This window comes from Engraulis encrasicolus, chromosome 6 (assembly GCF_034702125.1).
Source record: "Engraulis encrasicolus isolate BLACKSEA-1 chromosome 6, IST_EnEncr_1.0, whole genome shotgun sequence".
NCBI lineage: Eukaryota > Metazoa > Chordata > Actinopteri > Clupeiformes > Engraulidae > Engraulis > Engraulis encrasicolus.
Window position 1 is genome coordinate 23,524,636 of NC_085862.1, and position 26,362 is coordinate 23,550,997.

Here is a 26,362-nt window from a genome sequence, read left to right on the forward strand (position 1 = left end):
AAATGGTCATGTTGATACTTGGTGATGAAAAAAATCACTGCAATATGTGTAAAGTGTGTCAAATATGTTAGGAAGCATTTACAGTTATAAGATACTGTAATTTCAAAATGAACAGCACTATAAGTTGTATAGGCGAATAGGCCCTACAGATAAATCTATCAAACAATTAGGCTATTTAAACAAAATGACAATTCAGCATTTCTAATGGGCAGAGAGAGAGAGAGAGAGAGAGAGAGAGAGAGAGAGAGAGAGAGAGAGAGAGAGAGAGAATGTGCCACTGACTGTTAAAAAGAGCAGCCGCTCCTTTAAGAGAGGGAGGAGCTCTGCGCACAGCAGCCCACAGCTCCAGGCTGGATTTCTAGAACCTACAGCACTGGCCTTTGGGGACCTGACAGTTGTTCTCGGAGTAAAAATTCTCGAGGAGTAAATAAATTCAGTTTGCAAAAAAAAAAAACTCAAGCGCGGCAACCGCGAGGTTTATTATTACCGTCTGTTGTATCTCAATAGTCGCAAATGCGTGATCGCAACACAATTACACAAACATTCAGCGAGAGTAGATATTGACAGTTTCAGTTTGACAATCTTCAAAATGCATATCACACGGAATGTTTTGCAATTATGGCACAGGCAAGATTTCTGGAAGTTGTTTATGTGGTCCATGCCATGTTTATGTGTTCCATGCAATGCGTAAGGAAATGTAGGCTATGTCGGGCTGGTAGGCTACTCACACAATGTCTCCCTATGCTTCACCTCAAACAATAACGTCTCTTTAGTCTACCATTTATGAAAAAACACTCAAACAACACCTACCACGGCAGAGAGATTAATGTTTTCAGCATGCAAACCCTGTTCATATTTAGGTCTGCTGATAGCAACAGGTGGAGAGGAGAAGCGACTGGAGCAAAGTCTGAAAGCGTCTGTCAATCAAGCGCTATGGTGACGTGCATACCCAAACTCCAAACCCATATTTTGAGTATAGATTAACGTGCGATATTTTCTTTGTCGCGCGATAAGAGTCTCACATTGTCGCAGCACGTTAACGCCGATAACGGCCCACCACTAGTTACACACAATATCGTATCTTGATTTTCAAGCAGGTCAGACGAAATGCATTTTGCGAGGAAAAAAACCCACAATACATACTATAAAACAGTCGAAACATTTGTGTTAATAGAAAGACAGTCATACAGTACACTCTGGCATTCACTCTAATCCAATATAAAAAATACAGTAAGTGCCTGTTTAGCTTTCAGTATTAGGAAGTATGTCCAACACCATATCCTGTTTGAGGAATTATGAAAGCTTATAGCGACAATAAAAACACATTAAGTATTAAATATTCAAATGTTAACAGTAGAAACAATTGCACCAAGGATATTAAAAGCAGACAGAGCCAACAGTTAAACCTTTCGAGTTGACACAATTTAAAAGTTGCAAATAAAGAACACTGAACGCATTCATACCCCAAATCAAATACCAAACTAGTATGACTCCTAGGTTGTTTAGGGAATTGTTTGTGTACCATCAAACTGTTCCGTTCAAGGATTTACATAAAGGTCACACAACAGGATTGATTACTGTTGTTTGCATTTCCCTATAGGACTCTTTGGACTTTTGGGACTCTTTGGCTCCTTCTTGCTGGCTTTTTTCTCCTTTTTACTCTTTTTCTTGGAACTTTCCGCAGTTGCTGTTGCGGCTGCAGCTGCAGCTGCACCTTCCTCTTCCTCGACTTCTGCCGTGGCAGTCTCTGTCTCCTCCGGCTTCTCGGCTCCCTCCTCTGTGGGAAGAACTACTTCCACCTCTAGCGAGGAGGTAGGCCCGACTTGCAGACCTTCTCCTGCCTCAGCGGATACATGGCTAGTGCTAGCTTCTACTGTATCTGCCTCCAAGTCCACATCTCCGGCTAGTTCTAGTGACGGCACCGTGTCCAGAGTCAGAGGTTCCTCTGTCTCCACCTCCACTCTCCTTGGCTGTGGTTCCGCCTGCTGTTGTTCCACTTCCATCAATGCTGAAGCATCTGGTTGTGCCTCTACCTCAGGATGCGACTCTTCTGCTGTCTCTACTGTACTTTCCGAGCCCCCCTGCTCTACCACCTCTCCAATTTGTGCCGGAGATGTGGCTGCTGCAGGCTCCTCAAGTTCTCCTCCTTCTACATCGGCAGCAGCAACATCCTCTGATGCCCCACTAGCAACCTCTAGTTTCTCAGCCGCATCCTCAGACTGAACTTCTGCTTCTACCACCTCTGTGTCTAGCTGACTTTCTGGCTGCTCAACTGTTGCCGGCTCCTCAAGTTCTGCTTCCACATCAGCAGCAACAGCAACATGCTCTGATGCTACAATAGCAACCTCTACCTCTGGTGCAGCATCTGGTTTCTCAGCTGCATCATCAGACTGAAGTTCTACTTCTACTACCTCTGTGTCTAGCTGACTTTCTGACTGCTCAGATGTTACCAGCCCTACAGCAGCCTTGCCTGTGTTATCTTCAGGAATGGCATCTACTGATAGTCCTTCAGCTGATGTTGGAGTGCCTTCCTCCACTGCATCTTCTACCACATCTGGTTCATGATGCTCATCTGTGACCTCAGCAGTGGCCTCTGTTCCCTCCTCCTCTGTCACAGTAGGTTGTATTGACTCAACTATCTCGGACTCAACTGGTGTTGTGGGCTGTGCATCCATCTCCTCTGCTTCAGTCGGTGAGACCTCTGGAGCCAACACTGCCACATGTCCATCATTCAGCTTTTCCTCCTCAACAGATCCTGGTTCACTCAAATCATCCATTTGTTCTGAGTACACAGTGGAACAGTGCACTTCCATGCTCTCTGCATCAGACATGTCTCCTACATCTATGGGTTCAGATGTTTCCTCAGCCCTTTCTGCTTGACCATCAGAGTCACCAGTGGCCTGCTGTTCTTGATGTTCTCCCTCACCTTGTCCAACTATTTGATCTGATGAAATTTCCTCAATGTGCTCCTCCTCTGTCTTACCCTTTTCAGTGGTTACATCTACTGACTCCACTGCAACACTGGACTCTAGAGATCCTTCTACATTAACCTCACTAATTTCAGACACAGATGGTACTGCCTCACACAGGAGGACACTGTCATCCTCTATGCTAACGTCTTGGCCCTCCAGCGTGGCTTCTTGGTCAGGTGTGCTAACATGTGTCTCTGAGACTTCGATGGTAGCTGGGTCTGTGATTTCAGATGTGGGAGATTCAGGTTCGGCAATTATTTCCTGAGGTGAAGCTGACATGTCTTGGCCCTCCTCCATGGTCTCTGATTCAGCAGTGCTAACTTCTGTCTCTGAGACCTCAATGGCATCTTTGTCTGCTACTTCAGAGGTTTCCAGAGAAGTTTCCTGGCAGAGGCTTGTGTCTGTTAACTCCTCAGTGGGTGACTCTGTTACATCGCCCTGGTTTGCATCTTCTTCTCCAGCATCTACCTCTTGTGATTTATCACCCTCTCCCGCTCTCGCTCCCTCTCCCTCTCCCTCTGGCTGTGCGACTGTACCCGTATCCATTCCTGACTCCAACTGCAAGCCAGCACTGATCTGGTCTGCTACCAAATCTATGATGTCTGAGTCACTTATTGATAGTTCAGGTATGGAGACAGGAGTTGTGTCAGGTCCACACTCCTCCACTGTTAACCCACTCTCTGTCAGTGTAGTATCTGTAATATTATCCTCTGAAACCTCTCGGCTCTCAGTCTCTGTGATCTCTGATACCACTGGCATATCCAAAGAGACAGAAACGCTTTCTCCTTTGTCTATGGTGGCTTCAACATCAGGGCTACTGAGGTCCCTGTCTAATTCTACCTCCCCCTGAAGGGAAATTGAAACATCTGGTGAAGGAGATAATATTGGGGTTTCATTACTGATGCTTGATCCCAGTTCCACAGCAGCTGTTTCCTCTACCACGGTGTCTTCCAGTGATACAACAGAAACATCTTTTTCCAAGTTATCTGAGTGGGGAACCTCCTGGCTTGTATCTATGTCTAGTTCTGGTGAAGAGGACTGAAGTTCTGTCACTGAAATGTCAATTGTATCTTCAACTGGACCTGGAATGTCTTCTGAAGGTGCTAATTCAGAGCCATCAGCCAGAACTTCAGGCTCAGCTGTGGCTTCATCTGTGCTTCCTATCTCCAGTTGAGGTTCAGATTTATCAGAGCCAGTTTCCTCGGCTACATATTCCGCCACCAAAATGTCTTCCTGAACCTCGCCTGAGACCTCTTCATGTTGAATTATAGGTTCAGCAAGATCCACAGCGCTTACACTTGGTCCCTCAAACAGGACCTTGGTCTGAAGCTCAGCCTCTAGCTCTGGAGTTTCAGGTAATGTGGGGGTAGAATGTGAAATGGAGGCTACAGAAACAACATCCTCTTCTTTACTCGGGAGAGATGTCAGTGAGTCGGTGAAAAGGGGTGGCATGGCTTGTGGTACTGGAACATGTGTGATGTTGCTCCCCACAATGTTAACGGTCTCACTGACTCGAACACTTTCATATGTCGGTGGTGCTGGCCTTTCACTTGCAAAGCGGTCTGCTGGCCATGGCACCTGTGGTTGAGGGGCAGAGGTGAGCCTTTGGCCTTGCATCAGTGGTGCAGCTCCAGGCTGGTTTTGTACCAAGACCACTCGTTGTGATCCTGCAATTGTAGCCCGAGGGAGTGTGCTGTGTTGAACGAACGTCTGACCTCCTTGAAGGAGCATAGTGGGGCTGGTTGGAGGGATTGTTGGAGTGGCAATGACTCCTTGCAGTGCAGGTGCTTGGTTTACCAGGAGTATACCTTGACTCAGTTGCATAGGGGGTCTTTGGGCCAGCAGAACTCTGTTTTGCACCGGTGGCCCCATTATGTAGTACAGTGGCTGCTGCTGCTGATGCTGCTGCAATAGCACAGTTTGGGTGGGCATTCTGGGAAGAGTGGCAGAGGCGCCAATGACTCTGGTGGTTTCAGTTGTGGTTGTCTGGACTGGAGGGGGAGCGGGTGGGGGTGAGGCCTGAGAAACCTGTGTGGTGCTCGCTGAGATGGTGCTTTCTCTCTGCACATGGCTTTGAAGAGTCTCTGCCTTTCTGATTACTTCTGGTGGTTTTCTGATTACTTCGGGTGGTGGTTGTGGGGGTCTGCAAACCTGAGCGAGAGTGTTGAACTTTGGGCTCAGATCGTCAAGGAATTTCAGATCGTCATCAGTCCCAACCAGGCTGCAGCAGCCAACAGAGCCAGCCGACGATCCATCCCCTTCATAGTCGTACACCAGTAGGCTGTCGTTCATCTTGCAATGCTGGGCCTCATACATTGCTTTCTGTGGTAGGTGGAAAAAATTAGACATTCGATCAATGTTACATCACAATATTACGCAGAAACACATTTGATTTATCCCTGCATGTACAAAATACTCTGTCTCATTTGTTTTCACCTGAGAGTAGTAGTCATGCAGCAGATGATTGGGCAAGGCAATGCCTTCAAAGAGGTCTTGGTCCAGACGGTGGTAGGAGGTGTAGAGTTCTCGCCTTGTTCCTCCTGACCCAAATGAATTCTGCCGGAATCCGTACTGGTGATAGTCCATTTCCTCCATCGCGGCACCACCTCTAACTCCGCCACCACCACCTCCACCTCCACCACCCATCATCTCCTGATGCAACAACGTTCCAGTCTCGGCGTAGAAGCTTCCGTTTCCTCTGCCGACCAGACCCATGGAGGACTTGTTCAGGTTAACATTTGCAGCGCTTACTGTGTTGCCAGCCTCAGCAACTGCAACTGGAACAGGAGCACTGAAGAGGGGAACCTCCTGCATGAACAGAAAATATGTAAAATTAGATCAATAACATTTTCACTTCTGACAAAAAGACAACTAATATGTGGTTTGTAAATAGAGTGACCACCTTCCATGCTTCACTGTTAATTTCAATTTTTCCCAATACTGTTCCCCCGGCTGCAAATCAGCTAAGGTGGCATTTTCCCACATGTCTGTTGGGAGGTAGATGGTCAGCCTACTTGTGAAACATAAATCCCGAACTTTTGATGGATTGTACTGTCAATGGATCCTGAATGCACAATTCTGCTCTACCAGTGCATTGTTACAGGTATATAGCCATTGATTTTATGACTTAATATTTGGTATCTTAAAAAAAAAAAAAACATGATTTGACTATTGTTTTTTATGGTATTGATCACTGACTTTGTAATGCTCCTGTTTCCCAGCTTGGGAGTTTGTTCAAAAAAACAAAAACAAACTGTGAATAACATGTTACCTTGTCTTCTCCTTTGGACTCGATGTGATATGGGATGAGGTATTCTTTAGCATCAAAGGGGAGGTCAGTGAAATGAGCGGCGGCTGCGCCACACTGGCAGAACATCAGCAGAAGAGGGATCACTGTACACAAACGTACACAACAAAGGAGGTCATGCCAACAACAGTCATAATACCATAATCATTGACCTTCAGAAAACAAATCATACTTTAACTTAAAACATGTTAAATACAGTCAACTTTAATGTAATGCATCAGGGTTTTCAATGTTGTCTTCAAAGTGCCTGAAGTACGACTAGTGGTGTTATCATGCAAGATATCTCATCTCTAGCTGCCTTCAAGAAGCAAGTAAAGACTCCTCTTTCGTGACCATCTACACACTAATGCTTGAGCTTCCCTGGCCCCAGGCCAGACTCCTGATATGATGTGTATGTGTTTGTGTGTATTTTACTTTACTCAACAACAAAAACCCACAACTAACTAACCCTTCTTTGCATCTGCACTTGTTGTCCTGTATATTCCCTGTGCACTTTGTATCTGCTAGTGATGTTGGCTATGATTACGTCCTCGTTTTTAAGTCGCTTCGATGATAAATCTTCTGCCAAATGCAATGTAATGTAATAGAATGTAATATAATAAAGGTATGGTAAGGTAAAGTGAGGTAATGTAAGGTATAGGGCGACTATTTATACCCGAAGGTAGATTCGGGAGATATTGTATTTAGTTACATATTGTTTTTCTTTTCCTTTTCTCACGCAATTAACCTTCATCATTTTTCCCTAGAAAAAGGATTTAAATAGAATTTCCCGGAAAACATAGCTCTGAAGTCCTGCCAAGGACAATGGACTGCCACAGGGTGGTTAGATGTGTTGAGTTTCGTTTGGCATTTGAGGATGTCTTGATGGATTGAGGAGTCCATTGATTAGTCAGCCAAATGAAGCATAAGATTGGCTCTTTCTAGCTTATGCCAACTACAGGTTATGTGCCAAATCTTCGGTACTAGTAAGTCATGTGCATGGGCACGTGTACATAGCTAACTAACTTGCTAGCCTAATGGATTTGGCTCCCATTGTTTCTGTTCCAGAAGGAAGAGTGAGGGTGGGAAAATAAATGTCTAGTGCCCTCCAGCACCCTCATCTGTTGCTAAACTGCCTCTGAACAAGGTATGTAACCTCACATTGTCCCAAAGATTGTAATTGTTTTAACCTAAGCAACAATAAGTTTAGCTAAATATATTGTGTATATGTTTTGTTTAAAAGAGAATCTGCTTACGCTATTTCTGATTCATTAACACTGATAACATCTTGGTCACGTGTAGCCTCTGTATTTGTGTGCCTTGACTTACACAAGATCAGCGCCAGTGCCAGAAACATCAGTGCGATGGCGGGCAGTCCCACGTTCCACGAGGAGCCGGTTTGCTGAGCCGCCCTCAGGCTGCAGTCTCCGCCCTCGTCACACGTGCACACTTGCACCTCCACCGTCTGTTTGTCTGGGCACGACAGACCCTCGGCATCGAATACCTCCACGGTGATACGGTACACCCCCGGCCACAAGGTCTCCTGCGCCCAGAATGCAGCGGTGGTGTCTGAGAAAATACACAAGACGGAGTTTGGTGACTGATGATTAACATTTTCAATTTTATTATAGAAAGACTCATTTAACACAATAGCCTACGAGCTGAAAGGGGATGGCATTGTACAGCGATTCTAAATGGAATGGCATGCTGGAATGGCATGCCTTTTATAGCTATTTGTGGTATCATGAACATATTGTCTTGGGAGAAATCGTACGACATACAGTATTTTGACAATAAAAGATGACTGTGATTTTGGACTTTGGAAATTTCCTGACTGGAAATTTGATGTCTTCTCCCATGGGTACTGTGAGTTGCCGTGCCTGTGCACCATTGTATTGTTGTGTTACTTGAGGAGGATGCTGCTACTGTATTACACAATAAAAAGTATTAAGTTCACACTTAGAGAGTCCATTTAACATTGCCTAGAGTGTATTTGGTCCTAGAGTACTGAGTACTCTTTTCAGTCTGCAACAACAATTACTGTGGAATACTGTAAAGGAGAGCCTACCACTGACTGATGTCATCTCCCATGTTCCTGTACTCTCTTCTGGAAACAGCTTGAATGCAAGTGGGTTTGCACTTCCATCTTCATCCAAAGCAGTAATATTCACTACTTTGGCGTCCGTGCAAGCAGTCTGGTGTGTGCTCGTCAGTATGGGGCAGTGGTCGTTTGAATCTTCTATGTTCACAGCTATCGTTCCAGTCACAGTTTTACTTGGCACATCTAGAAGGAAAAGCAGACACGACACATATGTCTTTATGTTAGTGTTACACCACAGAACTATGATTTTTAAACTAGTACACAGAAATAATAGAAATGCTGTTGTTGTAGTCAAAAACAATAACAGAGCTGCTATAATAAGATTAAGAGTTATGATGAAAGACCTGGCAGATTAAAAAACATCTGAAATTTAGCTGTAAGGTTTGGATTTGTTTTTTCATTGAATGGTGAATAGTTCCAGAGAGCAAACAGTGTCCACCAAAAGACTGCTTTAGATAAGTAAATTGTGGTAGCTACGGAAAAACCCTCACAGACTGACTGCTATTTGGCAATTTCTTAACACTTGCCTTCTGTCATGCAAAGGATCAAGGCCTTGTATGTCCCGTTCACCACAAATGGAGACTCCCGATCAGGCACTTTATTCAGCTTAATTTCTGCCGTTTCCTCATCAATAATGAACCAGTTATCAGGGTCATGGCCTTTGGCATACCTGAGTACAAGCAAATATACAATTTCTTAAACATGAAAATAAACAACATTTATAAAGATATGGAAAATAATTGATGATTATATTAGTAATCTTGTAATTACGCACCATAGTCTTTTAAGTAAATCTTATTTGGATGTAATGTGCACTTAGACTAGATTTGTCTGTACAGTTCTAAACAGGAGCCCTCTAAACATGGTTTTCAAATCCACTCAAAGTGTTGCTACTGTACTCTATGAGGTGTATGGAACGCGACTATACAGCATGTTGTGTTACTGACCTGACGTTTTCAGCCACCTCCCCTGTGTCTCCATCTGTGGCTGGGTAACTGGCAATGACGGTGTGGAGTTCGACCTTGTCTGGATCCTCAGACACGGGGATCTCTTTAACTTTAGGGTTGAAACCTGGTCCATCGGGTGAGTTGATCACTGCAATCTTAATCGGGTAGCTTTTGCCAGGCTTTTTGGATGGTCTGGGACCTGGTTTGGTACCTGGTTTGGTACCTGGTTTTATCCCAGGCTTGGTACCAGGTTTGGTCCCTGGTTTTGTGCCAGGCTCTGGCTCTTGACCTCCAGGTCCTCCAGGCTCACCAGGCTCACCAGGACCACCTGGCTCACCTCCTCCTCCACCACCTCCCCCTCCTCCACCGCCTCCTGGTCCCCCAGCTCCTCCACCACCACCACCTCCTCCTCCTCCTCCTCCGCCTCCTCCGCCACCTCCTCCACCCCCTCCACCTGGCCCTCCTGGTCCACCAGGTCCTCCTCCCCCTCCTCCTCCACCTCCCCCTCCTCCTCCACCACCACCTCCTCCTCCTCCTCCTCCACCACCTCCCCCTCCAGAGGGGCTTATTCCTGGTCCAGCTAAATCTACTTCCAGGCCCAAAGCTATGGCAGAACCATCTACAAAAGGAGCAACATTCTCAATCAATAAATCCAAGTTGATTTCTTTGACTTTCTCATAATCCACTGGCTGTTGGAGTCAATTGTGAAGATTTCGGGAAGTGGTCCACACCACATATATAAGGGAAAGAAGAGAGGAGAAGATAAATAAGACACTTGTTGCAAAAGTAGGCTACATTTATGTTACATTGTCTAGAAATGCTGGTATGAAAGTACTAAGTACTGCAAATAATACAAAATGTAACTAGCTGAATGTCTGCCTGTGATTCAGCCCTTTGAACAGTTGGCTTCAGAAATGTTGAAATTTGCATGTTTGGAAACTCCATACCTTAACCAGCCTCAGGATGCCCTCATTGGTCACGGGATCCGTTTCGATGGTGAATATTTCTTCCTCATTCCCAGCCACAATGTGGAAAACTGCCAGCCAGTTATCGGTGTTCACTAAATCCACATCCAGAGCTTTGATCCTCATCACCACCACATCCTCGTCTCCTTCACCCACACTGCCATCGTACTGAGGGATATTGAGGGGAGACGAAACATATGTACTAATCATAAACCAGTAGGGCTACCTTAGGCACAGCTCACAACTCTACCCCAGACATCTGGTTTATTCAAATTTGCAATGATGAATATTATAGTTTGCATAGGAAATATATGATGGTCTTGCTTCAAAGTACGTTGTTGAAGTAAGTGAGTTATGGTCAAAAAAGGGCATTCAACATTGACCTTGGCTTGATTTTGCCTCAAAGGTTAATCAGGTCATCTACAGTAGGAATCATAGGCAACTTTTTCATATACTGTAGGTTTGTCTAACTCCAATTAGCATTTTTTTGTGTAACAGACAGTCAGAGTGCAGTAACAAATAATCTAAGAAAAATATGCCTTCTCTTCTCTAGACTCTTGAATGGGTCCACAGCAGTTGAAGGTGACCTGATGTGTTCATCAAAAAACTGCAACTGCAACGGGCAACTGCTTGGTCGTAGTTGCAAGTCTGCTCACGTCTGTTTGGTGTGCAAACAGTTTTTAAATTACATTGATCTGTGGAATGATATAAAAGGTATTTAACGATCAAAAGGGGTCTGGCTTGTCATCTTAGTCTTTGATTTATAGGAACCATAATTACATAATTCAAAACAATTGCTGTGTTGTTATAGTCTGGTTTTACCAGACCACATTAATTACTTTGTAATTCATTTTTGGTCTGGATCCTTGATGCCCTGGAGCGCTTGGGTGGGAGGAGTGAACTCTGGTTTGAATTGAGTGGACCTGCTCTGACCAATTGCTGACAGTTGACGTTCATGACATATGCTATTACGTAGCCAGGCAGTGCCCTCATAGTGACGCAACAGCTTCAGCGTTGCTACCAGTCAGGTCAAGAGCAATGAAAGTACTTTCTGAGCTCTCGCAAAATCGGTAACTCCTCCCACTTTGTTGGTAAGCAAACAATCATAAGCAAACCAAGGGACGCCGTTTGGGAAATGCCTTTTGGGAAATGTTAATTGTTACGCTCTTGGTCAGACCAAGTGTTGAAGAGATTTGAAAGTTGATGATAAGCATTCGCTTATTGGCCGGCCATCTGGTAGATGACTAAACCCTCCCGAGAGAAGTGTAATCAGACCATTCTGGCATTATGAAGTGCGTAATTCAAAATGAATGGTATGGCCTGTCAGGCAACCTACTAACAAGGCTACTCGTGAAAAGTAAAGAGATGGACTTTGTGGTGACATCATGAAAACATGGGGTCAGCACTATGTTCCCACAGCCCATTGGTCATACAGCCCAATGGTCCCACTGGTCACACTATTCCTGCTGCTCCATGTTTCCACAATTTGAAGAAATTATTCGTATTATACTTTTGTTCCACAACTGTTCCTACATTTCCAAGTAAACTAAGAGAACGTGCCTTTCTCCCTGCCATGGAACATGGGGCCGACATTTTAATAAATTCTTGAAAATGTGCATATGGAGCAGCAGGAATATGCTGTGGAAGTGACCAATGGGCCATGGTACCAATGAGCCCAAAAATGAATGTTAAATGATGTAGTGAACCCAAAAATGAATATCAAATTATGTGGGACCAATGGGCTGTGGGAACATAGACACGCTCCCGGAAACTTTAGGCTACTCGACATGATCGTAGTTGCAAGTCTGCTCTCGTGTCTGTTTGGTGTGCAAACAGTTGTAAATTACATTGATCTCTGGAATGATATAAACTGGTTTTGACTTGTCATCTTAGTCTTTGATTTGTAGGACCCATAATTGCATAATTCTTTTCATGCTGTGTTGTTTGTTATGCTTCATTCCTTGTGGCGTCTTTAACCCTTTCATACACAGCCTCTATTATTTTATGTTGTTCTAAAAAAAAATCCAAATCACAGTACAAGGTAAAACAAAAAAAAGGCTGTTTCAACCAGTATTTTTCGGCTCCCAATCCTGATTGAAGCAGACTTTTTCAGTTTTATCTTGTCATTTGATCAGACGTTTTTTGGATGAGCAGGCTTTAACCTACTCCGTCAACCAAAACACAGTACATCACTTTTCTCACCGACTCCTTCTCCAGAGTGGGGACATTGTCGTTGATGTCTCGGACCTCGATCTTCACACTCCCGGTACCTGTGTTTCCTCCTTTAGCTCCAAACAGATCTACTCCTTGTACGATGAGCGTATATGAGTCGTGTATCTAAGGAAGGCATTTTTATTGACTGTATCAGTGATCAGTTTGATAAATGACTTCATCAGAAAAGGAACATTTTCCCAGCAGTCCCAAATTTTAGACCTCATTGTGAATGCAGGCATGGATCATTTTGTATTCTACACAATATGTAACGTCCAAATTTCTCTTGCGTTCATAGCCAGCTTTCTCAAATAAGGCAGAGGTGGTGAACTCTGGCTCCATGTATTATATTATTTAGAAGACATTCAATTTTAAGTCTTAAGAAGGCAGTACATCGAATAGAATAGAATAGAATAGAATAGAATAGAATAGAATAGAATAGAATAGAATAGAACATAAAATGTATGTACACTAGCCAGCACCCCAAAAGCATAATTTTCGTTTTGCATTACATCCTTACATTACATCTAAACATTATTTTTTTAGTCACATGGACACGAGTATACACCAAGATTTCGGTCAGTGCATTGGTTGGTCGGAAGGAAACATATTTTTTCCCCTCTATATGACATTGTTTGTCTATTCCTGTGCTGGCTGTGGCGCCAGGCCTCACCTCTCTATCCAGGATGGGTTTCTTCACAGTGATGACCCCAGTGGTCTGGTCAATGGCGAAGGTATCAGCCTCTCCAGGCTCTTGGCTGACGATGCTGTAGGCGATTATTGAGTTCTCGTTTCCCTCCTCATCAGCATCTGTAGCCGTGATCTGCCCAACCACAGTGCCTGAGATGAATTGATCAATGGATAGATAAATAAATAAATAAATAGAAAGGCAGGCAGGCAGACAGACAGGCACCACAGAAAGAGTTATTGATTGGTGATTGACTGGTTGATAAACAGTTTGACAAGCTTGATTGATTGATAAACCTGATTTATTTACTATACACTACTGTATATACGCACAGTATATCCCATAGGGACTGTAATGTTCTGGAGGTGAGTTATGGAAGGTCTTAACTACATCATGAACACACAATTTGCCAACTGTGCTCTGTAGGTGAGGTTTAAAGGCAGTGAGTTCTTCATACCAACTTGGCTGCATTCTCTGACGGACGTTGATATGCTCTGGAACACTGGTGCGTTGTCATTCTGGTCCTGCACCACCACTCTCAAATCAATCTTGGGTTCCGCCAGGGTTCCATCACGGTATCTTGCATACGCTGCCAGCTATGGTCAAGTACAAGGATGACAATGTGCACTTTTATCACAGTAAACAAATGGCTCTTTTCCACTGACGGTTTTCTGGTAGGACTACACAACTTGACATTTTTTTGCTTTTCGATTGAGCTTTGTCGTGCCCAATTGAAAAGCAAAAAGTGCTGGCCGAGTCGTGCTGTAGGCCTACTAGCAGAGGTGTCAAAAGTAAAAGTAAAAGTACTTTTGTGGTGTAATTACAACCCTAGCACATGGCATTACATAGCTATTACACCATTTACACCATTGTACCTAATGAGATAGATAGACTGTGTTGTTACTGAAAAACACTGAAAACCTGACAAGGACCCACCACAAACTTGATCCAACCAGTGCAGAGTTAGCTGATCACAAGACAAGTACACAGGTATACTGGTTACTCAGATGAGTTACTTGTGTTGGAAGAAAACAGTGTTTCTTTTTTTAACTTTTACTTTTACTTTTGACAACTCTGCCTACTAGAAAACCGGCAGTGGAAAAGAGGCAAAAAAGAGCTAATTCAACATTATTCCAGAGAGAATATATGGTCTCAACCAATGTAGTGTCAATTAAACTCTTTGAGTGTTGAATTAACACTTGAGCATGACCTCATAGTATTAATTCAACGCTGAAAGAGTATAATAATTAATTAATAAATGAAGACACTGACCTCATACGCACTACATTCCTCCCTGTCCAGAATCCCAGTGACTTGGACAAAGCCAGTGTCTGAGTTAATTATGAAGAGGTTCACAGGCTCCTGGTCCGCTCCTGGCCCAGACAAACTGTACTTCACAGAGGTCTTGTCAGATATGTCTGACCGCACCTAGAAAAAAAGAATGGTAAGTCTTGTTCATTTGTAACATTGATTTATTCATGAATGTGATGCAGTGGTGGACTTAGAGAGCTGGTCTTGTAGAGAGTTAGTCTTGTCATTAGAAGATTTGAACACCAGAACAGTGAGTGAAAGATTAAATAATACAAATCATCTTGAAGATGGTGGAAAATTACCAAATTATGTCATGATATGATATGATATGATATGATATGATATGATATGATATGATATGATATGATATGATATGATATGATATGATACAATCACATCACATCACATCACATCACATCACATCACATCACATCGTAAGCCTAACATACAAACCCCAACTCCATAGAAGTTGGGACACAAGGTAAATTGTGAATTATATCAAAATACTGCCATTTTCAAAACGTCTCTTACATTAGATGGAGAACAGCACAAAGAAACATATCAGCCATCAAAACTGACCAAAATTATTGTTTTGGGGGATATTCGTGAATATGTAAAAACAAAATGTCTCAAAAGAGTTGGGACGGGGACAATAAAAGGCAGCAAATCTCGAGGAAGACTAAAAACAAAACAAAAGACAACACTGAACAGTTAAATACATTAACCGATGAGATGATTTTATATAAAAAAAACAGTGTTGATTCCTATCTTGGACATGATTTCACCAGCTTAAATGGTGGGTGTATTCGTTGTCATGTTTTGCAATGTTTTCCTTTCTGTAGTGTTTACAGTGTGACAGGTCTTGACCAAAAGCCCGCCATTTTATCACCTGCTGGTCCTTATGATGGAGCTAAACTGTTAAAACATTGTAGAGAATGCAATTTGTCCTTACTATGTGGCAGTAATTGAACATCTGGCCTTCAAAATATAATGCATGAGTGGCTTTTCATGCCGTTTAAACCCCATTTATCATTCAGCACCGTATTTAACTCTACAGGTGAGTGAGAACAACTTAACCAATGCACTACTTCACCCCCATGCCATCATGGAGGCTGACTTTTGAAGTTAGCACTAACACAAGTTGGATGGTCCATTTTCACTGTAGCACAGGATGTGCAATACTCTATTATTTCAAAAAGAATTGACTTCTGCAACTTCTGCTGACTTCTAAGGACAGTTCCCTATGTCTCTGGGTCTATTTCAAGTGAGCTCCTTTGCATAGGAGAATGTTGAACCCCTGTATCATTTGCACACATGAAGCATTCTTAAAATGGTAATTTTTCAATAGCTGTAATTCTTGGAGTGCTTGAGTGAGACTACAGCCAATATATATTTCATGATGTCATGAACCTATACAATGATTTTAATGACAAAAATATGTCTTATACACACGCAATCATGATAAATCGAAGGGAATTCAAAAATGTATGTAATAACTATGGTAATCATTTCCTATGCATCTTTAATTCTGAGTGACTCAACTCATATTGTCCCTCCGTACAATTCATTTTGAAATGTTCTTTGTTGTTTTATCTTATTTGGATGTTTATTACATTTCACTGATCCCCGTGCCAACTTATTTGAGACATGTTGCAGTTATCAAATTAGAAATGACAGCATTTGTCCCCCAAAACAATATTTTTTCTTGGTTTTAACAGTGTCCATCTAATGAATGGATTGAATGTTTTGAAAATGATAGCATTTTGATTTTATTCACTGTTTACCAAATGTCCCAACTTCACCGGAGTTGGGGTTTGTAAATGTAAAACTGTTGAAAGTTCCTTCAGTCCTTACTTTAGCGATGTACTCTTTCCTTGTGTGGTCGACATTCTCCATCAGTTTGGCAGGGGGAATGATCCATTCTCTCTTGTGTCTGCGGAGTTTGGCGTACCTCGCAGCTACAGCTTCTGCCTCAAAGACCTTCAGATGAAACATGCACAGTAAGTAAACAGCAAACGTATACGTCACATCAAAGACGAAAGTTCAGAAAGCACGGCACACCGAGCGAACCTGATGACGCACTGGGCAAAATTCATTCTTCGCTATTTTTTTTTTTAAGTTAGCAGTGTGGTGTTTTCTGAACTTTCATCTTTGAACACGTTTTCCTGCCTCACGCCTGCACCTGTATTACGGAAGTCTTGTGCACAAGGACTTTCTTGAACTCTGTACTCATGTACATCACATCATTAGAAAGAAAAAGAGTCAAACAAGTGTTCGACTCATCAAATCTATGTCGACCTAAAGCATCAAACAGATGCAGTGATACAACACATTTTGGAGCTCCCAGTCTGAAGAGTTTTATTATTTTGTCGCAAAAAAAAACATGTGGTCATTATTTATCACCTCTGTCATGCAGTGTTGTTAAAGAAAATGTGGTGCCAGGTTACATGGTTTATTGTTGTGTCTGGGTCAGCTGTGGCCTAATGGTTAGGGAGTTGGTCTTCAGGTTAGAAGGTCACGACAGATATGACTGCCATAGCAGTATGTAGAGTGTGGGGGGATGGGTGGAATGTGAGTGACAAAAAAAAATCGACACAAGACTTGTGTCGAAAACTCTATATTTTAGTACAGTAACAAAAGAAGTCAGTGCATAAAACGGGAGTTACAGACATTTCGGACCTAGTCCATTTGCAATGTCTCCAGTCAAGGAATGTGGGTAACAAATGGTCCTCCTCATCCAGGAGTGATGTGCCCTGCCCTGACTAAGGCATCTAACCACACCTTATGCCAGGTGGGCAGTGGAATGCCAAAACAATATGAGGGCAGAATCCAGTGACATGACAACACAGCATCTGTGTGCCTGTCTGACACTGAACTAGATGAACTTGCATGGGCATCATTACATTACATTACATTACATTACATTACATTTAACAGATGCTTTTGACCAAAGTGACTTACAAGGAGGACATTCAGGTAAGTACATAGTACAGCAGTATACAAGTAATTTAGAACAAACAGAGAACAGAAAAATAGTGGAGGAGCTATGAAGTGCAGTGCAGGTTTAGAGGTGAGTAGTGTCAGTTATGCAGGGAAGCTCTCTCGGAAGACATGAGTCTTCACTAGCTTCTTGAATATTGAGAGGGATGACCTAGCAACTGGCTTCCCTCACGGGCCATGATTTTACTCTGTCACGTTTCCTATTCTCCACTCTTTCCTCTTATCTCCAAATCCTACCTTCTAATCTCAGATCCCTGTCCCGTGAAATAATAATTACTTGTAAATCATTCTGAGCGTGAATAACAATAATGAATGCATGAAGTATTTCATAGTATTTCAGTTTAATTTGTTTTTTGTATGTGTGTCAGATCGAGTTAACGTTCTTGTCTACATAGGAACTTGTTTTTAATCCAGTCGCCATGGACATACCTCTACCAGGTGTTTGAGTGCATAGCAGGACTGCTGACTGTGTGTGTTTTGGAGGGTCTGGCAAGATTGTGTGCATTACCTTTGTCTTTCATCAATCATGGTTGTCTTTTTAAACATCCTTGGAACTCTGTGCAAGGATTGAACCCAGTGCTCTCTGTCTCTCTGTCTCTCTGTCTCTCTCCCTCTCTCTCTCTGTATGTATACACACTCAAAATTACACAAACTAAGACAAAATCAATGGTGATGTACAGCTATTAAGAATTACATCTTAAAGCTTGAGGGCCTATCACTGCATGTATCCCAGAGGCTATGTTATCCTCAACGTTTTACTGAACATATTGATGTAGACACATCTAGCCTGTTAAACCAGCCTCTATGCACGTCATTTCTTTGCTTCTTGATGACAGGCATCTGTCATACAGATACACAGATCATCTGTGCATCTGTATGATATAAATAACACCTGACATAACATGGTGGCAGCAGCACACTCCCACATACTGGGCTGAGGGAAGTCGTTCAGGGGGGGTAAAGTGTGATTGAGACACGAGGGCCCCATGTATATAAGGGGCCCCCACACCTGAGATTCTAGAAGTATATAGAGATATGCCAACATAATAGGTTTCTATGGGCACCTAACATGACCAGGTTCCGGTCTGCCTAAAGTGGCGTGTCATAATACTCCTAGCATTGAATAGAACAGTCCTTAGGTCTGCCTAGATCTGCCTAAAGGGGGATTTCCCCCCCCTCCCCCTTGTAATAATAGAACCCGGAAACAATAGGCCAACAGAACCTCTCTCTCTCTACTCTCTCTGCCCACACAGTCCGATTTATGTCGACACATGGCTGTGGGGGTCTATTGCAGGACCGGTTTTTAGCATAGGCCGGCTAGGCGGTCGCCTAGAGCGCCATGTGAAGAAGGAGCGCCGAAATGGCGCTCTCCTATGCGTAATTTTGCGATATGAAGTTTTTTTATGAAGTCGCAATCAACAAAGAGTGGCGAAAGCGCTCCTCACGGCAAAGCGCCCCTCAGCCAATAGTAATATCTCTTCCAACTGTCTCTGGGAAGTCTGTGAACCAATAAACAGACAGTTCTGAGAAAGGGGGCGGGAAGAGTGACAGCGTGCGATCTACTTTGAATTTGGAGACTCACTCGAGAGACAAAGAGGGCAAGCGCAAACAGTAGTGCTGCTCTGCTCAGGGCCGGTTATAAGCATAGGCTGGCTAGGCAGTCGCCTAGAGCGCAATGTGAAGAAGGAGCGCCGAAATGGCGCTCTCCGATGCGTAATTTTGCGATATGGAGGTTTGTTTATGAAGTCGCAATCAACAAAGCGTGGCGAAAGCGCTCCTCACAGCAAAGCGCCCCTCAGCCAATAGTAATATCGCTTTCAACTGTCTCTGGGAAGTCTGTGAACCAATAAACAGACAGTCCTGAGAAAGGGGGCGGGACGAGTGACAGCGTGCGATCTATTTTGAATTTGGAGACTCATTCGAGAGACAGAGGGTAAGCACGAACAGCAATGCTGTTCTGCTGGGTGGAGAATTGTTATGTTCTCATTAAACCAGTCATTGCATGATGCAGGTGTTCAGAGTGTGTTTTGGAACTATGTGATTTAATCAGCAACCGTTTGTGATTATGAAAGCCTAATAGTTATGAGGTTACTATTTGGAATTAGAGGGAAAAAGAGCTTTGCTTTTGATCTGAGAAATCGCTAGTTAGCATGCTAACATTAGCCAAGTATGCCAAGCAATGAAATCCAGTAAAGTAGCTGTTAGTAGCCTACTCACTAACACCCACCTGACATCATAATACTTGCTTAGGTTGACCAGCAATGTAAAGTAAGACTGGTGCCATGTTTAAAACAAGTTTAGCTGCCATATCTCCTTCCATCCACTTGAATGAATTACCTGCTTGTTGTAAGCTTAAAAAAAACATTAATTTCCAGACCAGAATGACATAGCCTACATTAATCATGTAACAGAACCATGCACAGCAGACAAGTGAGGCTATTTACTATATTTTGTATATTATGAAATTCAATAGCGTGACAGCTCTTCTCCCTTTCTCTCACTCTGTCCCTCCAGTTCAAACACATACTGTATATAGCCCCCTTCTCATTCTCTACTCACAAATGCACCACTATTTCCAGTCCAGAAATGAAATTGGTTTGGAAGACAGCACAAATGTGTACCTTATTAAAATTGTTATGCTGCCATGCTTTGTGATGCTGTAGGTAGTGTAGATCAATGCAGACCTCCTTGGTAGGCTTATTGTCTACACATGCATTTTACATGCAAATGTACTGTATCACTCTCCTGGCATTTCAATTTCACGTTACAATTCAAACACATTGATAACCTCCCTCTCATCTGGGGTTGGGGGCCCCACCACCATCACATCCAACACACCACACAGTGAAGCTACTCTATTGGATTGTATACATGGCCCACAATTTGCTGCTACGCCCCTGCACATACCGCACAGGCCTCAAACATATTACATCACATCACCATGTTGTTAGACTGAACCTGCTGCGACCGGCCACAGTCAAAGCAGGCCCTGCAGTGCAAAACATCCAGGCCAGGTCCGCTTAACCTCTTCCTGACTGGTACACTGGCTGTGGACATGTGGAGAGTCATTCCTTCAACTTACTACAGCTGTTTTAAGACTGACCAACCCCAGTACCCATGTTGATGCCGGTTCCCATACCAGTTGTATCAACCTGTTTAGACTCAGCGTTATAAATTTGCTGTTACCAGAATTTACCAGAATGGCAATGACCAAGTCGTAGTACATTACTAAAGGCCCTGTATTATGGCATTGTAGTGTAGTACTAAATGGTAGTTAACTATTATTATTACTTTTATTACTATTATGACTATTACAGCGTTCCACTGGTGGAACAGCGTGCATTATGGGGCTACGCACGGAAGTGTTTGCCTGTGATTGGCCCAAGTTCACTCTATTTTGTGAGCCCATGACGTCTTTGTTGCCACGAAAAAAAGCATATCGTTCTTGTCAACCAAATAAACAATAACAAAGAAAGTTCAGGTCCCGATCCCTTTTATGCATGGTGTTGGCCATTGAGACTATATAGTTACAGGAACAGTAGCATGCTTCTCTGGCAGAGTGAAAGCACGTATTGAGTTCTCTTTGTTTTGTTTCGTGCTTATCAAGCACCCACATGCAAGGGCACATACCATTCCCTGCATTACATTTTAGTAACATGTGAATAGACTGCCAAGGGTAGGTATTCAAGCGCTAAAAAGCAAACGCCCATGCCATAGGCCTATAGTATTTGTTCTAAACATTTAGGCCTACAACGTCCCTTGGATTCTCACAAAAATATAATGTCCTCAGTCAGGAACATGAAAATACTGCATAGTCTCATGCATAGGTGCCGGTAAAGGGGGATGCAGTGGTGCATTCGCATCCCCCCTTTTGGACTCCCTAAATGAGGCTTTCTCAACTTTTACTGCAGACAAATGAGTGGAGTGCAGCAGCAGTAACAAGAATGAAGAAAAAAAACTGCACCACCACTTTAAAACTCTTTCCAGTGCCCAAAGTCTCGTGTGTGCTGCTGATGTGGACTGTTGCCCACCCATCCACGTTGTCAATCATACCCATTACACCTGACTGTATGTACTTTTTGAGCTAGACAGATAAAACAATTTTTCATGGTCTATGCATTCTGTGAGTTCTGGCTACGCCCTTGTAACAGAAAGAAATTACTGAAAGACTAAGGCCTATACTGTTCGAGCATGCATAGGTAGAAGACATGCATGCAGGGGCGTAGCAGCAAATTTTGGGCCTTATGTACAATCAGCTCCAATGGACCCCCCAGCCATATATTTTCATAAATCAGACTGTGTGTGGGCCCCCTATATACATGGGGCCCTGGTGACTCAGTCTCACTTAACCCCCCTCTGAACGACACCCCTGCTTGCATGTCAGGACTTTTACTGTTTGACAATGGGATTACCCACATGTATGGGCATTGTGACAGCTCATCATCCATGTGAAAACATCAGTAAGATGCATACGGTCTCTCCAGATCATTAGTTTGGCACACATTACTTATCTTCTACTTATCTGTCAACAAAAATATCAGTCTCAGACACATGAAAGGCCCTGCAGCAAGGGTGTTGCTTAACTGCACCGAACGGCCTGTAACTTTTCTGCAACAGTAGTTTGTCACCAGTCGGTGAGAAGGCAATGCGAAAAAACAACCAGGAAAACACAACAGAATGGGGTTCTCATGCAGGATTCACAATAGCTCATTGTATTTTACATTACATTACATTACGTTGCATTAGGCAGACGCTTTATAACCAAAGCGACTAACAAACGAGGACATAATCATAGCCAGCATCACTAGCAGATACAAAGTGCACAGGAAATATACAGAACAACAAGTGCAGGGAAGGGTATTCTGCAGTATTTCTGCTGATTCAACAATGCTGGTTTCACTGTCCCGAGGGAAAGACATGCAAACACGTTTTCTGTGAGATAAGCATTCCCACTCCACCATAAACAAAGTTTTAAAGTATGCAGTGCAATACTCCTAAAAGTTACTCAGTGTTTGTGAATATCTCTGCAGGGTACAAACTGCTGGCTTGCATTAAATGTGGCCTATGTATACTGTAGAAATATGACGCTTCCATTTCCCTACCCTAGGCAATGTCTGGCATTCTTGTGACTTTTACGAGGTGGTTGTCTTGGTATGTTAAGTACTGTAGGATATCAACCCAGGGCCTACTACTACTACTACTACTACTATACTACACAACTATTATACTACAACTCCCAGCACATGGAAAATGAATGAAACTCAACTGCAAATGCTTGACAGGCATAAAAGGCAGGGCGAGCCAAGACAAGTTTTGTTTAAATAGTAGACTATTTCATACAAGGCATCTCAATTTGCTGACACAAAGAAATAAAATCATATGGATTTAAGGCGATAATATTAAGGAACATGTACAAAATGAAGAAACCACTTAAAATAAAGTGATGTAAAATGAAAGGAAAACAAGTAAAGTGAAATAAAAAGGGACTGCAAGGCAACAAAAGAGCCTGTGTATGTTTGGGAGACATAAATCTTGTGTGCGATGGGTGCAAAAAGAAAGCGAGGGGGTGGAGACGTTGGGAACAGTTTGTCCATGTGTGGCCAAGACAATACGGTAAGTTGCAACCTCCTCTATATGTTCAACATACTGTGTCTTGTCCAAACCTCCAAACATACACATACCATATTCAACAGGGACAAAATACCCTAAAAATGATATAAATGATAAGTCATGATAACTTATATAGTTAATTTATTCTGCTAGACTGCAATGGCAACTGAACAGTAACTTGAAATTACAAGTTTACCAGCTGCCTCAGAATTCTAAGATAATTTAAATCTTTATTGTAAGTTGTGTGGAGTTGGGTATGTTGTTTGAACACAAAGCTGCAATTGAAAGCACTGTACAAGGCGATTTCATATTTAGGAAATGAAAGACACGTGTTTGGCTTAGCCGCATTCTAATCAAATAATTGAAGGCCACCCATTGGCTCATCTCTTACTAATTAAATTCACTGTGTGACACAGAAAAATATCCACTCAGACAGGAAATGATTTAAAGTCATTAGACAAAGCCCCAGTTGGTCTGTATCCCTGATTAGTGCCACTGTATGACAACATTAACTGAAAACCAGTTCAAAGTTCCATGCACAGCTCCTAGGTGCTGGTAAACGCAGGAATGTTCAATACTTCAAAAGAAAGTCTACCGCACACTTACTTGACTTAATGCTCATTTATTATAGCGAACAACGCGTTTCGCCTCAGTGCGTCAGCAGACTCGCTCAGGTATACCTGCCTGATGACGCACTGAGGTGAAACGCGTTGTTCGCTATAATAAGCATAAAGTCAAGAAAGTGTGCGGTAGACTTCTTTCTTTTGAAGTATTAACTGAACACCATCGTAGCAGATGGGGTCGCCGGCGGGCCTATTCACTCTTTCCAGAAAATACTAAACTACATCATAACAACATTGCTATGACATTACCAAGAGGCTTGAGTAACAGATTAAGACATAGCCATTACGATTTTGGTGAAAGTAAGGCTGTTAACTAAGAATAGGAGATAGAAGTGTGTAAATGAGAATAATGTCCAGTAGGGGCACTTTTATAAGACATATACTCAGAAGTTTATATGGCTGTATCATATTGCAGCTTTCTATGTCTTATTTCTGTCAAGAAACATTGACTCTGTAGATTGCAGAGACAAGTTGAGGCTGCCTCTCTCCATATGAATAATTGGGCTTGAGTTTGTAGGCTATGTGGTGTATCATGTCTGTGTGTTACATGTTCATGTTTTTTGGTGTTGTACTGACTTGCCAAGCGAATAGAAAAAATACCACTTCTTTCCTCAGCTTTGTACAACTTGTGCTTTTTCCCACACACCTCAACTGGCAGGTGCGTTGACAAATAGGTAAGTGATCAGAAAAAAAAACAATACAACTTTTGAACCTCTATCAGGTAAATTTATAGGTTATACAGATTTTTGTAACTCAGCACTGTACATCTACTGTACTCATTAAATAAGTAGACTAATGTGCAGTGACAAATAAACAAATTTGAGTTGTTTTTGTATAGGCCTAGTATTGAACCCACTGCATGGCTGTCATAATGTCCCTCTCCACTGATGACTGGGCCATTTTGTGATAGCTAGCTGGGCCTGAGTTTGCCATGACTGCATACTGAGGTGTGACTCACGCCTGCGAGTGATTCCTCTCCTCATTGACCTATCAAGATGACATGGATGACACAGCCGACAGGGAGCCCTGGCCTCAGCCCAGCGCAGCCAACAGCTTCCACACAGTGAAAAATGAAATGTTAATTCAACACTTAGGGAGTCAATTTAACATTGTGTGTAGAGTGTATTTGGTCCCAGGGTACTCTCTAAGTTGTTGAATTAACGCTGCATGTTTTACTGTGCAGGCAAAGCTTCCATATTCCTTCTCTCTCTCTCTCTCTCTCTCTCTCTCTCTCTCTCTCTCTCTCTCTCTCTCTCTCTCTCTCTCTCTCTCTCTCTCTCTCTCAGCTATGTATAGCACCACGGTCTGCATTAAGCACATGCGTTCTATATTTCACAGTCTCATCTGAGATATGAAGTGTGTTCGCTATTCCAGTAGCCGCAGTCATTAATCAAGTTCCGTACTTTGCTGATGTGTGCAGCATCTATTTATTTCAATATTTATGACAAATACATCAGAGATGACAAAATGTGGATTGCGTACTCAGGTGAATGTGACATTTGTGAAAGCTCTCCTGAAATGGTGAAGGCATTTTACTGTTTACAGTTTCTGTCAGTAGTACTTTTTCAGGGACAACAATATGAAAATAATTCCTGATGTGGTGCTCATGCCTAACCATGTCTTTTAAAAAGTGTCAGTACCTCAGGGTACAGGATGTACTGTATGGTACATCCGTGTTCCTGAAGCCAATTGTATGGTGCATTGCATTCTTTTGCATGTTTTTAACAGTAACATACCACATTTGGTGTTTCATGTCTGTAAACGGATACATTCATTCACTGATCTGCCAAGGGCAAACCTCAAGGTGGTCAGACAAACTGGTCTGAAAGAAGCCACACCAGATAGCTTTGAAAACAACCAAGGAATTTCCCAAAACTATTGAGAGTACGCACAACATGCACTGGCTTTGCAAGAACAGGCTCAGAAGGCAAGGCAGAGGTCAAGGAACTATATACATTCCCGACTGACATGTACCGAAACAAGACAAACACACACACACACACCCACACACACACACACACACACACACACACACACACACACACACACACACACACACACACACACACACACACACACACACACACACACACACACACACACACACACACACACACACACACGCACACAGTCAGTGCATTATCTCACTCTGTTTTACTACCACTTTGACTCTAATTACAGGGACTTGTGGAGTAGATAGAGGATGCCATGGGCACCGAGAAAGGATGAAAGCAAAGCATGCAGAAAGCATGCACAAACACAAAAACATCAACACAAACACAAACACACACAAACACAAGAGAAAGTCTATACCTGTGCTTTTCATTTCTCTACTTGTGAACATCTAGCCTGCCAGCTTCTGGACACCATATGGAAATTGGCCATTGTGCTATAATTTGACACATTTACATGTATGTATGTATGTATGTTCATGAATGTGCAATGTCCTGAAAAAATAAAGTCATGGAGTAATAAAGTAAGTACAGTAAACACAGACACAAAACAGAGCATGCCTCCTCTCGTCAGCACACTCTGTACTACACGCACTGTACTGTCCTGTATTGGTGGTCGTATAGTGAAAGGGTGCATGAACTCTACTCTGTACTACACACTCTGCCCTGTCCTATAAAGTGGTCGTAGTAAAAGGG

At 42.8% G+C, this 26,362-nt stretch overlaps 1 protein-coding gene across 1 annotated transcript in view; it reads right to left on the reverse strand.

The window, feature by feature from the left end:
• Positions 1–1,080: 1,080 nt before the first annotated feature.
• LOC134450570 (uncharacterized) overlaps positions 1,081–26,362 on the reverse strand; it is a 25,462-nt gene continuing 180 nt past the window's right edge. Inside the window, exons 2-15 of the mRNA XM_063200407.1 lie at positions 16,336–16,461; positions 14,443–14,598; positions 13,628–13,766; positions 13,156–13,322; positions 12,474–12,608; positions 10,254–10,439; positions 9,854–9,995; positions 9,307–9,679; positions 8,887–9,029; positions 8,327–8,542; positions 7,588–7,827; positions 6,244–6,365; positions 5,409–5,780; positions 1,081–5,294 (exon numbers count right to left, since the gene is read on the reverse strand). Coding sequence (XP_063056477.1) covers positions 1,575–5,294; positions 5,409–5,780; positions 6,244–6,365; positions 7,588–7,827; positions 8,327–8,542; positions 8,887–9,029; positions 9,307–9,679; positions 9,854–9,995; positions 10,254–10,439; positions 12,474–12,608; positions 13,156–13,322; positions 13,628–13,766; positions 14,443–14,598; positions 16,336–16,461 — 6,237 coding nt within the window. The 3' untranslated portion in view covers positions 1,081–1,574. The remainder of the gene's footprint in view (positions 5,295–5,408; positions 5,781–6,243; positions 6,366–7,587; positions 7,828–8,326; positions 8,543–8,886; positions 9,030–9,306; positions 9,680–9,853; positions 9,996–10,253; positions 10,440–12,473; positions 12,609–13,155; positions 13,323–13,627; positions 13,767–14,442; positions 14,599–16,335; positions 16,462–26,362) is intronic.